General features: G+C 43.2%; 1 protein-coding gene across 1 annotated transcript in view; it reads left to right on the forward strand.

Annotated features, from left to right (window-relative positions):
• Nucleotides 1-12,767, forward strand: part of ANOS1 (anosmin 1) — a 322,949-nt gene that overhangs the window by 226,094 nt on the left and 84,088 nt on the right. The window contains exon 4 of the mRNA XM_027771540.1: nucleotides 7,150-7,212. Within this exon, the coding sequence (XP_027627341.1) occupies nucleotides 7,150-7,212 (63 nt within the window). The remainder of the gene's footprint in view (nucleotides 1-7,149; nucleotides 7,213-12,767) is intronic.

A 12,767-nucleotide genomic window follows, 5' to 3' on the forward strand; every position in this document is an offset into this window, starting at 1 on the left:
CTTCCCTTCCCTTCCCTTCCCTTCCCTTCCCTTCCCTTCTCTTCCCTTCCCTTTTCTCTTCAAAATATGGAGTGGTTGGAAAAGTCATGACACATTTTTGCAGAGAAAAAAATTCCTCATGACTTTTCCACCCACCCAGTACTTACACTGAAATTGCAAGAACTCTTGATGTCGAAGCTCCCTTTTCTGTGAAGAGCCATGGTACAAGGGAGGCCCAGCTTCCCGATGAGCATCGACGCGGGAGAGCGTGGACCCTCTGTGTGTTTTGGAGATGGCCAACGTGTGACGCGAAACGTTGTCTTAGGTGTGAGGTCGTTGTGCTGGGGCCAGCCAGTCCCCTGTGGTTTAGACGCCACTGATTGTCCCACTACACCGCTGTGGGCTGTCTGCCAAAAGGTGTCATTGTTTTGGCAAGGGACAGTGTGCTTTTTGACACACAGGACTGTCACCATTTCTATGCCAATTGAGAGTGGAGAGAGGCCACGAATACTTCGAAAGGCAGTAGGGTGCTCCCATTTTAGGAAATATATTGGGAGGAAAAAAACACTTCTATCAAGGACAAAACAAAAACAAACAGATTTACAGTTTCCCGGAGAAGCTTGCTGCCATCCATTCAGGAAACAGAACGGTCTTGGGAAACATCTGTTGGTAGCGTTATTATGAAGGGACTTCAGAGTGGTCAAGGAGAGATGGAATTGAAGTGCAAGTTTACTTCAGTCCCAACATTTTCCAAATCCTGGCATAGTTTTTCTATAATACACATTTTTTTCAGAACTTTTTGAAGACCTCTTGTGTCCACTATGCCTGTATGAAATGAAAAGTTGGATTTGTTGTTGTTGCTGTCAGAAGGTGCCTTGTCTTCCCCTCATGAGAGAGAGAAAGACGGAGAGAGAGGAAGAGAGAGACACCACTCCCAATAGGGCTCGATCATGCCACAATCCTTTGTCATCTATTTCTTTTTTTTTAGCAAGTTAACAGGGAGGACAGTATTCTTGTATCCGAGTTGGCACACTGAGGCTGATTTGAGCGATTTTTCGCACAAGTACAGACCAGACACACGGCACAGTGAGGGTCCACAACAAGGCTTTCCGTGCCCGCACTCCCTCCGACTGCACTACCTCGGCGCCGAGGATTGCTCCCTTGAGCTCCATTTCATGCTCAGTGCCATCTGCGTGCCTCATGAATGCTTACAAAGGAGTTAGCAGAGGGGACCAGCAGTTGGCGTCATGACTGTGTCGCTGGACTCCCATGGAGTCGACCGCGGTTCGAGTCCCAGATCCGGTGGCTTAAACTCATGCCGGGCGCGTGTGCCCAAGATCCCGAGAGGAGAATGGAGGAGAAGGGATTGTGGTGTGGCCATCCCCCCTGGGGGGTGATTTCTCACTTTGTGTCTCTCTGTCTTTCTGACAAGTGCACACACCCTATAGCAAAAACTTCTCCAAAAAAAAAAAAAAAAAAAGAGTTAGCAGACAATTCCGCTCCTGAAGGGGACTTTGTAGTTGTAGTCAAATACAAATAGTGTTACTTCGACACAACTTGTAGACGTCACGGATCAGCCAAAAGTAAAATATGGAGGCCCCGCCTGGCAGCACAGTCAGTAACAAATGGAACTGCAGTGCTGGAAGCCACTCTGCGACCGTGGGTTCTGACTCCCAGGTTGGCTTGAAAATGCACCTGCGGGGCTCCTGTCCACATGCCCAAGATCCTGGCTGCAGAAAGGGGGTCACAGTGTGATCATACCTGTTGGGGGAACTTCTCTTTCTTTTTCTCCCTCACACACATACATGTGCTCTCTGTAATGAATAGGATATGTAATCTTTTTTTTTTTTATTTTGTAGAGAGATTTTTGCGATAGGGCGCGTGTGCTCGCTGGAGAGACAGAGAGGAGCAGAGAGACAGAAGGAGAGGAGATCACCCCCAGAGGGGATGGCCATGCCACAATCCCTTCTTCTCTGTTCTCTTCTTGGGATTTTGGGCACGCATTCACATGCTTACAGAGAGAGGTTTTTAATTTTTTTTCTTTTTTTTTTTGAGAGTTTTTGGTATAGGGAGTATGTGTTTGCCAGACAGACAGAGACAGACAGAGAGACAGAAAGCGAGAAATCACCCCCTGGGGATATCGTCACGCTGTAATCCCTTCTCCTCCATTCTCCTCTCGGGATCTTGGGCACGCACGCACACGCGCCCAGTGTGAGTTTTAAGCCACCGGGTCCAGGACTCGAATCGCGGCCAACTACGTGGGAGTCCAGCGACATAGCCATTACACTAACTGCTGGTCCCACATTCAGCAATTAACTGCTAGTTTTTTTTTTTTTTTTTTTTTGAGAGTTTTTGGTATAGGGAGTATGCATTCGCCAGACAGATGGACAGAGACAGAGACAGAAAGCGAGAAATCACCCCCTGGGGGGATGGCCACACCACAATCCCTTCTCCTCCATTCTCCTCTTGGGATCTTGGGCAAGCACACACACACGCCTGGTGTGAGTTTAAGCCACCGGGTCTGAGATTCGAACCACAGTTGACTACATGGGAGTCCAGTGACGTAGCCATTACGCTAACTGCTGGTCCCTTAGTGAGAGTTTTAAGCCGCTAGGTCTGGGACTCGAACCGTAGTGGACTACGTGAGAGTCCAGTGACGTAACCATTACACCATCTGCCTAAGTGGACTGCAAAAAGAGATGGTTTGAAGTAGCTGTGGATTGTCTGTAAGAAAAAATACAGTAACAGAGTGTAAAGAGATCCCGATGGTTTAGTAACAAACGTTTGTGGGGTAGAAAAGACATGCGCCTCTCTGAAGGCAGCCCCTATGTGTCTGAGGGATTTCGTTTGGCAGAACTTGCTGGGTGACCAGATGGCTTGAATGTCAAATCATACACTTTGCACCTAATTCGATAATTATTGAGTAGATTGTACGAAGGGACTCATTATCAAAACCTTCTTCGAGAAGGCTGAACGTGACCAGCGTGTACATAACTAATAAATGGTTAGAGTGGCCTCTACCCCTCTGCACTATGAAAGAGATCTCTCAGGACCACCTGTCGTATTAGAGAGAACACACTGCTTTTTTGTGGCACGTTGTCCCAAGGTCCTCCACCTTGGGACTATGGACATTTGGGGCTGTGTCATTTCTATTTCAGGGGGCAGGGGAGGCTATCCTGAGCACCACCCAGTGCTTAAACTGGAGCCCTGGCCTTCCACGCACTCGAGACCGGTCCTGGCCCTCCTCTTCCTCTCAGTATGAATAAAGCAAATTGCTCCAGACCCTGTCACATGTCCCCTGGAAGCCCCAGTCACCCTTTCAGGTGCACTTAGTTAGAAAGGTTCCTCATCTCGTGTGCTGAGTAAATTGCCACAGACAGGCAGTTCTGTGCCGTGCTGTACCGCACTTGTAAACCCGGAAGGGTCTCCGCAGAATCTGCACGGCAGGGCGGGCTTCTCTGTAGCAGACCAAAGGGCGCAAGGACCAGAAGGGACCCCCAATCACTCCCAGGTGTTCTCAACCTGCTCCTTTTACTTTTTCAGGATTTGCTTGGTCTTGGAAGTATTCGAGGGAGCCAACTCTAGGTACTGGTTAGGAAAGTGTATTAGTTGATCAATTTATTTAGTCTACAAATGTTTATAGAGTCACCACTCTATGCTAAGAATATTATGGTAAATGTCACAAAGTTTCAGTGTACATGTAATTTATATTCTAGTGAAACATGAACATACTGTCTGTTATTATAATTTGTTGTTTTAGTTTTTGCTATAGGGCACATGTGCCCATGAGAGAGAGAGAGAGAGAGAGAGGAAAAATGAGAGAGCCTCTCCCCTCCACACACACACTCCACCAGGAGGAATGTCCACATTGCAAATCCTTCTTCTCCGTTCTCCTCTTGGGATTTTGGACACACACACACACACACACACACCTGGCATGTTTCTCAAGCCACCAGATCTGGGACCCAAACTGTGTGGTCAGTCCTTTGGGATCCACCGCCTTGACCACTATCACTAGCTGTGTCACTTACTTTAGATTTAAAAATAAAATTTAATACAGAAGTATTTTCTAAGAAAATGATACCAAGAATATGTGTTTCTAAGTTATGTAGGAAATGACTGATATTAAGGCCAGGGGATGGTAGTTAAGTTGCTGGACCCCCATATGGCAGATCGCAATTCAAGTCCAGGACCCGGTGGCTTGAAAATCACACCGGGCATGTGTGCATGCCTGAAATCCTGAGAGGAGAATGGAGAAGAAGGGATTGTGGCACGGCCATCCTCCCTGGGGGGAGATCTCTCTTCTCTTCTGTCTCTTCAGTGAGCACATGTGCCCCATGGCAAAAACCTTTAACATTTTTTTAAAAAGAAGAAGAAAGAAAGGATTGGTATTAATATTCTAAGAGGTGGCATATGGGATTAGCTCTCTCAGTCTACATTTTATTTCTCTGAGGTTTATAGTTTTTCCCAGTAGCCTAGGAAGAAATGACTTCAAATAGTCAGTCATCTTAAAACACGGAACCCTACGCAACACTTACTAAAAATGCTAACTTCCGTGACTGTTTTGGGTGGTGTTAGGCAATATATAAATAAGACACTCACCGCTGGACGGGTCATAAATGGCAAAGAACTTTCTGCTCACGGTATGATTTTTCTCATGCTCCTCTCATGGAAGAGCAATTTGGGGCTGCCGTCTTTCTGTCACACCTTTTGAAGAACTGCTTAGAGAAACAGGAAGTGCTTTCCTTTGTATGAAGTGTGAGAGGCAGGGCTGGCATTCGGCTTTCAGTGAAGTCATGTTACAGGCTGGAGTGCTATAACGCAGAGAAATGGCCAAGTCAGGCTGCAGAGATTCCCTTCGAGGGCTGCATCGAGGTTGTCCCCATCACAGGACTGTTGGCAGAGCACACTGGCTGTCATTGGTAACACTTGGAGCTGTGTCTGCAGACACAGTGCAGGAGTGGTTATTGGAAACGAGGTGAGCGTGCAATTGAAACGGAACTTTCCATGCCTCCTGTGTACAGAGGCTGCCCTTGGCGGGGAGTTTTGGGATGAGCGCCAAGGCCAGCATCTTCTGTCCTGTTTTCACGGGAGCCCTGCGCTCCGACCACCGGGCCAGCACCGCCGGCCCCAAGTGGTATTCTTTATAAGCATAAAGACACACAGACTTTATATATACATACACACACACACACACACACACACACACACACACACATACTTTTAAGGTTTTTTGCCACAGCACATGTGCACTCTCTGGAGAGAGACAGTGAGATGGGAAGTGAGAAATTACCCAGGGAGGATGGCCACACCACAATCAATTCATTCTTACAACTGGCATTGAACGGTGCAGCCTGGCTGCTATTTTTGCTTGAGTAAACTATACCTAGCTGTGTGTGTGTGTGTATGTTTGAGTAAGTTTTATTCTCTGTTATGAAACCCTCATGTCAGAATCTAAATCTAACTGTAACTTGTATTTTTATACACACACACACACACACACACACACACACACACACACACATATATATATATATAAACACACACATATATAAATCTAAATATTTTTTAAAATTTTTATTTATTCATTCATTTATTTAAGTTTGACCGGAGAGAGACAGAGAGAGAGGGAGAGAAAGTGGGAAAGCAAGCCACCATGTCCAGGACTTGAACCGTGGTTGGCCATGGCCATGGGAGAGTGTCCAGCGCCTTAGCCACTACGCCACCTGCTGGTTGCTAAATCTAAATCTAAATCTACTATTAAGTTTTATTTTATATATATACACACATACACATATATAAATCTAAATCTAATATTAAGTGTATAAAGTATATATACCTTTTATATATAAATACATATACTTTATATATATTAAAACATATATACTTATATTTATATCTACTTTATATATTTGTACATATATACTTTTAAGAATATTTATATATAGTGTGTGTGTATATACACACACACTTTATATATACATACACACACACACATACACACATACACACACACACATTTTTAAGGTTTTTTTGCCACAGCGCATGTGTACTCTCTGGAGAGAGACAGTGAGATGGGAAGTGAGAAATTACCCAGGGAGGATGGCCACACCACAATCAATTCATTCTTTTCTAGTTTTCCCTTGGATTTTGGGCATGCACACTCATGCACCTGGAGTGATTTTCAAGCTGCTAAGTCTGGCACTCGAATGGCAGTCGGCCATGTGGGAGTCCAGCTCCCTAACCACCACACTACCTGCTGGACCTTTTGTCTGACATATTTTAATAGAGTAATTGAGCTCATGAGTGTCAGTGCTGCCGAAGTCTTTTAGCTAAAGTCATAACTTAACAACAGTCTCACATGTAAGCACACACACACACACACACACACACATGCACACAGCACACATACATACATACATACATACATGGATTTGATACAGTGCACTTCCAGTCAGTCACTTGTAGAAAAGTATGCACCAAAAAGCCGTAGGTTGCCCATTTGAGAAGTTAATTAAAATTTTATGAGAAAATACATTTCATCTGACATCAACACTTTTTTTTTTTTGAGAGGTTTTGGTTATAGGGCACGTGCACTCACCAGACAGACAGAGAGAGACAGAGAGACAGAAAGCGAGAAATCACCCCCCAGGGGGGATGGCCACGCCGCAACCCCTTCTCCTCCATTCTCCTCTCGGGATCTTGGGCACGCGCGCACACGCACCCGGCGTGAGTTTTAAGCCACCGGGTCGGGACACGAACAGTGGTCGACCACATGGGAGTCCAGCGACATAGCCATTATGCTAACTGCTGGTCCCTGACATCAACACTTTTAAAAGGTAGTTTTTACTGAATAAAAAATATGTCTCACTCAAAGTGTTCTGCTTACTAGTAACTATGGTTACTTTCCTGCACAAAGAAAACAGTGCAAGTTTTCTTTTTCTTTTTCCCTTAGGTTGAAATACTTTCTTTTGGGTCCCTGTCCTCTATGATGATGCTCTTGCTTGACTTCTATTATACACAGTTACGATGACTGAAGGGTTAGTTGGTGTTTCTGAACTAAGTAGGAAACCTGGCCTTGAAAAGCCACAATCACAGGTGAATTCTCTTTTTCCGTGGGCTCTGGTTCTTACCCATGCTTGCTTTCTCTTTATCGTTCCTCTCTAATAGTGCCTGGAGCCCTGCAAGGAATCGGGGGATCTGAGGAAACACCAGTGTCAAAGCTTCTGCGAGGTAAGCCTACGTCAATGTGGGTCCTGGCTGCCTTGAATGCTCTCAGCAATCTGCCGGTGTGGATCCTTGTGTGAACAGGCAGTGCATCCTTATTCTTCTGCAGCGTGGGGGGGGGGGTCTGTTTACTACAAGGGTGAATGTATCTGTATAAATTCATGTAACATAGAAAAAAAAATTCTTGAGCCTTTTTAATTTTTTTAAAGGTTTTTGCATGTGCTTGCCTAAGAGAGACAGTAAAAGGGAAAGTGAAAAATCACTCCCCAGGGAGATGGCTATGCTGCAATTCATTCTCTTCTTGGAACTTTGGGTATACATGCACACCTGGTATGAGTTTCTTTTTCTTTTCCTTTTTTTTTTTTGAGAGAATTTTGTGATAGGGCACATGCACTCCATGGAGAGACAGAGAGAAACAGAGAGAGACAGAGAGATGGAAAGTGAGAAATCAGGGGTAATGGTCACACTACAATCCCTTGTCCTCCATTCTCCTCTTGGGATTTTGGGCATGCACGCACACACACTTGGCACGAGTATTAAGCTCCTGAGGCTGGGATCTGAACCATGGTTGGCCATGTGGGAATCCAGCAATGTAACCATTATGCCATCTGCTGGTCCCCTGGCATGAGTTTTAAACCACCGGGTCCAAGACTTGAACTGTGGTTGGCCATGTGGGAGTTCAACAACATAATGGCTATGCCATATACTAGTCCCTAGAGGACTACCTTCTAAATCATTGACAGTGCTGAAGATGGGAGGGGTGCTTTCCTGCAGTGTTTCCCTTAGGACAGACAAGAACACACTCTCTGTATCCATCTGGGCTCTGCTAAGATGTGGCCAAGAAGACATGGAACCTGGCAGGCTGAAAGTCTTTGACGTCCAGCAGAGAATGACTCAGAAGAATCCACTAAAGCAGTGTTGGCAGAAATAACCCACTCTGCAGAAATAATAATTAATGCAGTTTATTTCTAAACACAGATATGAGTGATAAGCCCTGAAGAAAGGGAAAAATACTTTTCTCAGGGTGATCAGATACAGGGATTCCTTTTATTTGGTTTTGAGAGTGAGAGACAAAGTTTGGGATTAGTGAAAAGAGTTTTCCCATGGATTTGGCCCCAAAAGGCAGGACATCTGGAAGCGAGGGCTTGTAGGTTATAGGTAGGTTTTCTGTGTTTTGGAAAAGGATCAGTAAAGACAAGACTTTAACAGAGATAAGGAGGCTTTTGCCACCAGAAGAGACTGTCACAAGGACAGGATGTAGAAAGAGTCCTATCAATGAGTCCGAATGGTCTGTTAATCCTGTGAGGTAAGCCTACATCGATGTGGGTCCTGGCTGCTTTGAATGGTCACAGCAACCTGCTGGTGTGGGTTGCAGTCACTCCTCCCAAAAATACTGTGCCAGGGACAGGATACGGGAAAAGTCTTCTTATCAAATGGGTCAAAATAGTCTGTTAATGTTGGTGACTCATCCCAGGTCCTCTGGAAGTGAGTTTTGGAAACAAGAAAAGACAGTCAGACTTCTGTCCCTAACAGCCAAAGATGCTCACTGAGAGTCTGGAGGAGTGAGCTGGAAGAAGCTCACTCCATAGCATCTGAATGAAGTAATTTTATGGGTGTCTTTGAGTGGAAGTGGGGACTGAAAGGATGCTCTTCCTAGGTATCCATACAGGCACAGTGGTCCAGTCTTTCCCCTCTGCAGCAAGCATTTGTATGATCCTGTTGCCTGGGTTTCTCTTGGAAAGTGCACATATTCTATTCTGAGAAGATGTCTACAGAATCCATATTAAAACAGCTTCATCAATATGTATTGTGCATAAAATACTTTCATCGTTTCTGACCTTCCCAGGAACCCTGGAGTTACTTTTCTCTTTTTTTTTTCTTTAAGATTTATTCATTTATCTATTCAACATCAATTTTATTTTTTCTTTCTTTCTTTTTTAAATTTTATTTTAATTTACATTGTATGACATGTCTTTACAGTACACATTTCTTTTTCCAACACAAATACCATGCATGTCAATCAAGAGAAGGATATTACTATATTCATTATCATCACTAAAAGGCTTCTCATTTTCTGCCACTTAAGCATACTTTCACCCATTTTTTCCTTTCCCCTCCCTCCCTTCCATACTAAGCTTTTTTTTCCTTTCCATACTAAGCTTTTTTTTTTTTTCAAATTTTTTTGATTCACAAAAGATCTTAAAGTATAGACAAGGCTAGAATCTAGTGACAAGTGCACTGTAATTTTCTTCTGAAGCATTTTTTTTCTCTCTCCATTCCTGTTACTAAAAAGAAGTATAAACTAACTTATGTGCAAAAATAAAAAAGGTTAATCTCAATTTTGTCTGTTATTTGCACAAAGCCCTAGAAGAATAATTTAGAATGCAAGGCATTAGATACTATTGCATTATTGAACTTATTGCAAATAACCATTTTGCCACAAAATAAGAATGCTCACAAATATTTTCCAATTGCAAAGGGGTCAGGAAGGGAGAAAAGTTTATGTTTCAATTAAAAAAATTCTTTTTAACAAATTGCTTAACCCAACAACTCAAAAGTAAACAAAAATCTTTAAATCTGGAAGACACAGCATTGAAGAAAATCAGTAATGTTTTAGAAAAAAGTCATAGGATTCTCTTTCACCAGTTCAGTCTCATGTAATCTCTCTTTAGTTGAATTTGCAGTGTTACTGTGGTCTGACCTTTCTGTTAACATTCGACATTATTATTGATATTTCAGAACTTATCCCTACCATTAAGTTGGCCTTTTTCTTTGTCATTTTTTGTTCTCTTATTTGTCTGACTGTCTTTAGTTTTCCTGGATAGTACTCCCTTCAGAACTTCTTTTTTTTTTTGGAGAGGTTTTTGCTATAGAGCATGTGTGCTTGCCAGAGAGACAGAGAGATAGAAAGCGAGAAATCACTCTCCAGGGGGGATGGCCATGCCGCAATCCCTTCTCCTCCATTCTTCTCTTGGGATATTGGGCACGCATGCACACATGCCCAGTGTGTATTTAAGCCATTGGGTCTGGGACTCGAACCGCGGTCAGCTACATGGGAGTTCAGTGACATAGCCATTACACTAACTGCTGGCCCCACCTTCAGAACTTCTTGAAGAGCTGGTCTGTGTTGGTAAATTCTTTCAGGTTTTGTTTATCTGAGAATGTTTCTATCTTTTCTTCCCACATGAAGGATAATCTTGCGAATACAGTATTTTTGGTTGAAATTGTTTTTCACTTAACGCTTTGAATATATTTCTTCATTCTTTCCTTGCTTCATTGTTTCCAATGAGAGGTCTGATATTAGTCTAATGGGATGTCATTTGACAGTAACTTGATATTTTTCTCTTGCCAATTTTAGTATCTTATCTCTGTTTGTGATTTTGGTCAGTCTGGCTATGGTGTGCCTTGGAGAAGATCTTGGGTTGATTCTATGTGGGGTCCTTTGTATTTCTTGGGTCTGGATATTTGAATGCCTCTCTAGGTATGAACAGTTTTTTCCCAGGATTTCATGGAATAAATGATCAATGCCCTGATTAGTTTCTTCACCTTCTGGGATACCGATTATCCAGACATTTGGGCATCTAATGGTATGTAGTACTACTTGAATATCATTCTCATTTTGGGGGGTTATTTTCTCAGTCATTTTGGTGAATTTTTTTAGGTCAGACATTCTATCTTCTACATCTGAGATTCTATCTTCTGCATGATCTAGTCTGCTTTTAATACTTTCAAGGGAGGTTTTGATTTCCTGTATTACAACCTTCATCTCTAACAGTTCTGTTCGATTATTTTTTATGGTGTGTATTTCTTCTTTCAGACTGTACAAGAACTTCCTCACTTCCTGGAACTCATCTCTTTTTGCCCGCATTTTCTGGAGTTTATTGTCTCTCTTCTCTTGCATCTCTGCTAGCTTTATCACTATGAATATCCTAAATTGTTTATCTGACATTTGCATGAGTTCCATTGTACTGTCTGTGGATGATGAAGGGTTGTTATCAAGATATTTTCTTGATTTCTCATATTCCTTGTGCATTTGTGGTGGTGGTTTCTGGTCATCTGATGGATTATACAGTACTTCCTATCTTCTTGGAGTTAATTCTGAGTGCTAGAGGTGCATGGACTGAGATGGCCTGCAATTTTTCTGCAGTTCCGTTTCCCTGACCCTCACCAAGCAACCTGGACTTTTGTCAATGGAACGGGCTATTCCAAAGGCCTCATAGTTTCAAGGGAATAGGGGCACCTGGGATGAAGTGTGGGGTTTAAAGTATTCTGAGGTTTCACTCCTGTGCACCTAGATCTGCCTAGACACTCAATCTGCCTAGACACTCAATGTGTGGAAGGTGAGAAGCAAGGTGAGAAAGTCAGGTAAAAGAAAGGAAACAAAGAAAAAAAGGCAAAAAAAAAAAAACACCAAAAAACCAACAATGTAAAGGGGAAAATTTTATTTAAAATAAAATAGAGAGAGAGAGAGGTAAAGTGAGAAAGCAAGCTGCCTAGTCTGGGACTCAAACTGCTGTCAGCCATGTGGGGGTCCTTAACTGCCATGCCAAGTGTGAGCCCCATCCTTTTGCCTCTTCCTTTTCAAAATTTTTAGGTGTGTGCACTTGCCAGAGAGAGAGAGAGTGAGAAAGCACCTCTCATGGAGGATGGTCACCTCCATCCCTTCTATTTCTCCTTTTGAGATTTTGGGCATGCACACACACATGCCTGGCTTGTTTTTCAAGCCTCCAGGTCGGGGACTTGATCCATGTAGTTAGCCCTGGGGGATCCAGCAGCCTTAAATACAATGTCACCAGCTGGTCCATCAGCACTCATTTGTCACCATAAAGCATTGTTCTCAGTCATTTCAGTCATCAAATAATTTTTCTGCATGGAAGAGAATTCTGGAGACACCTTAATAACATTCCTAGAATTGGGGCTTTGCTTTCTTGCTGACCTGTTTCTCTCACTTCTTATTTGATTATCCATACAATTCTACTTCAGTTATTTTCAGGTTGATGTCAATTAATTTTCTTTAAACAAAGATGCTGAACATGTTAGAGCAGAAATAAAACTGAGATCTTCAGGCATCCTTGTCCAGATTATAGGGGATCGTTTCCATGTATCATTTTTTTGGGACACAGCAGACTTGCTAATATGTAGAGGGGCAGGCAGTTCCTACTTGGTTGGCTTAGTTTACTAACTAACCAGGATCACTATTCTCTTCTTTTTAAAAATCGTAAAAATCAAGGGCTGGCTCTGTGGTCTGGTGGTAAGGCAGCTGGATCCTACATGGCTGAACATGCCTTCAAGTCCCAGAACAAGCAACTTGAGGAGCATGCCAGGTGTTGTGTGTATGCACCCCAAATCTGGACAGGAGGGAGAAGTGGAGGAGCAGGCATTGCAGCGTGATCATTCCCCGAGCGAAATGCTTTCTCCTCTCTCTCTCTTTTTCTCTCTCTCTCTCTGTTTCTCTCTGGGGAGTGCACCTGTTCTTTTCTTTACTAATCACAAATGTCTATTTTCCCACATTGAAACATTTCTTCCTTACAGTTGATGGAGCCTCAAATGACACTGACAAT

This window comes from Tupaia chinensis, unplaced genomic scaffold (assembly GCF_000334495.1).
Source record: "Tupaia chinensis unplaced genomic scaffold, TupChi_1.0 Scaffold000222_1, whole genome shotgun sequence".
Lineage (NCBI taxonomy): Eukaryota > Metazoa > Chordata > Mammalia > Scandentia > Tupaiidae > Tupaia > Tupaia belangeri.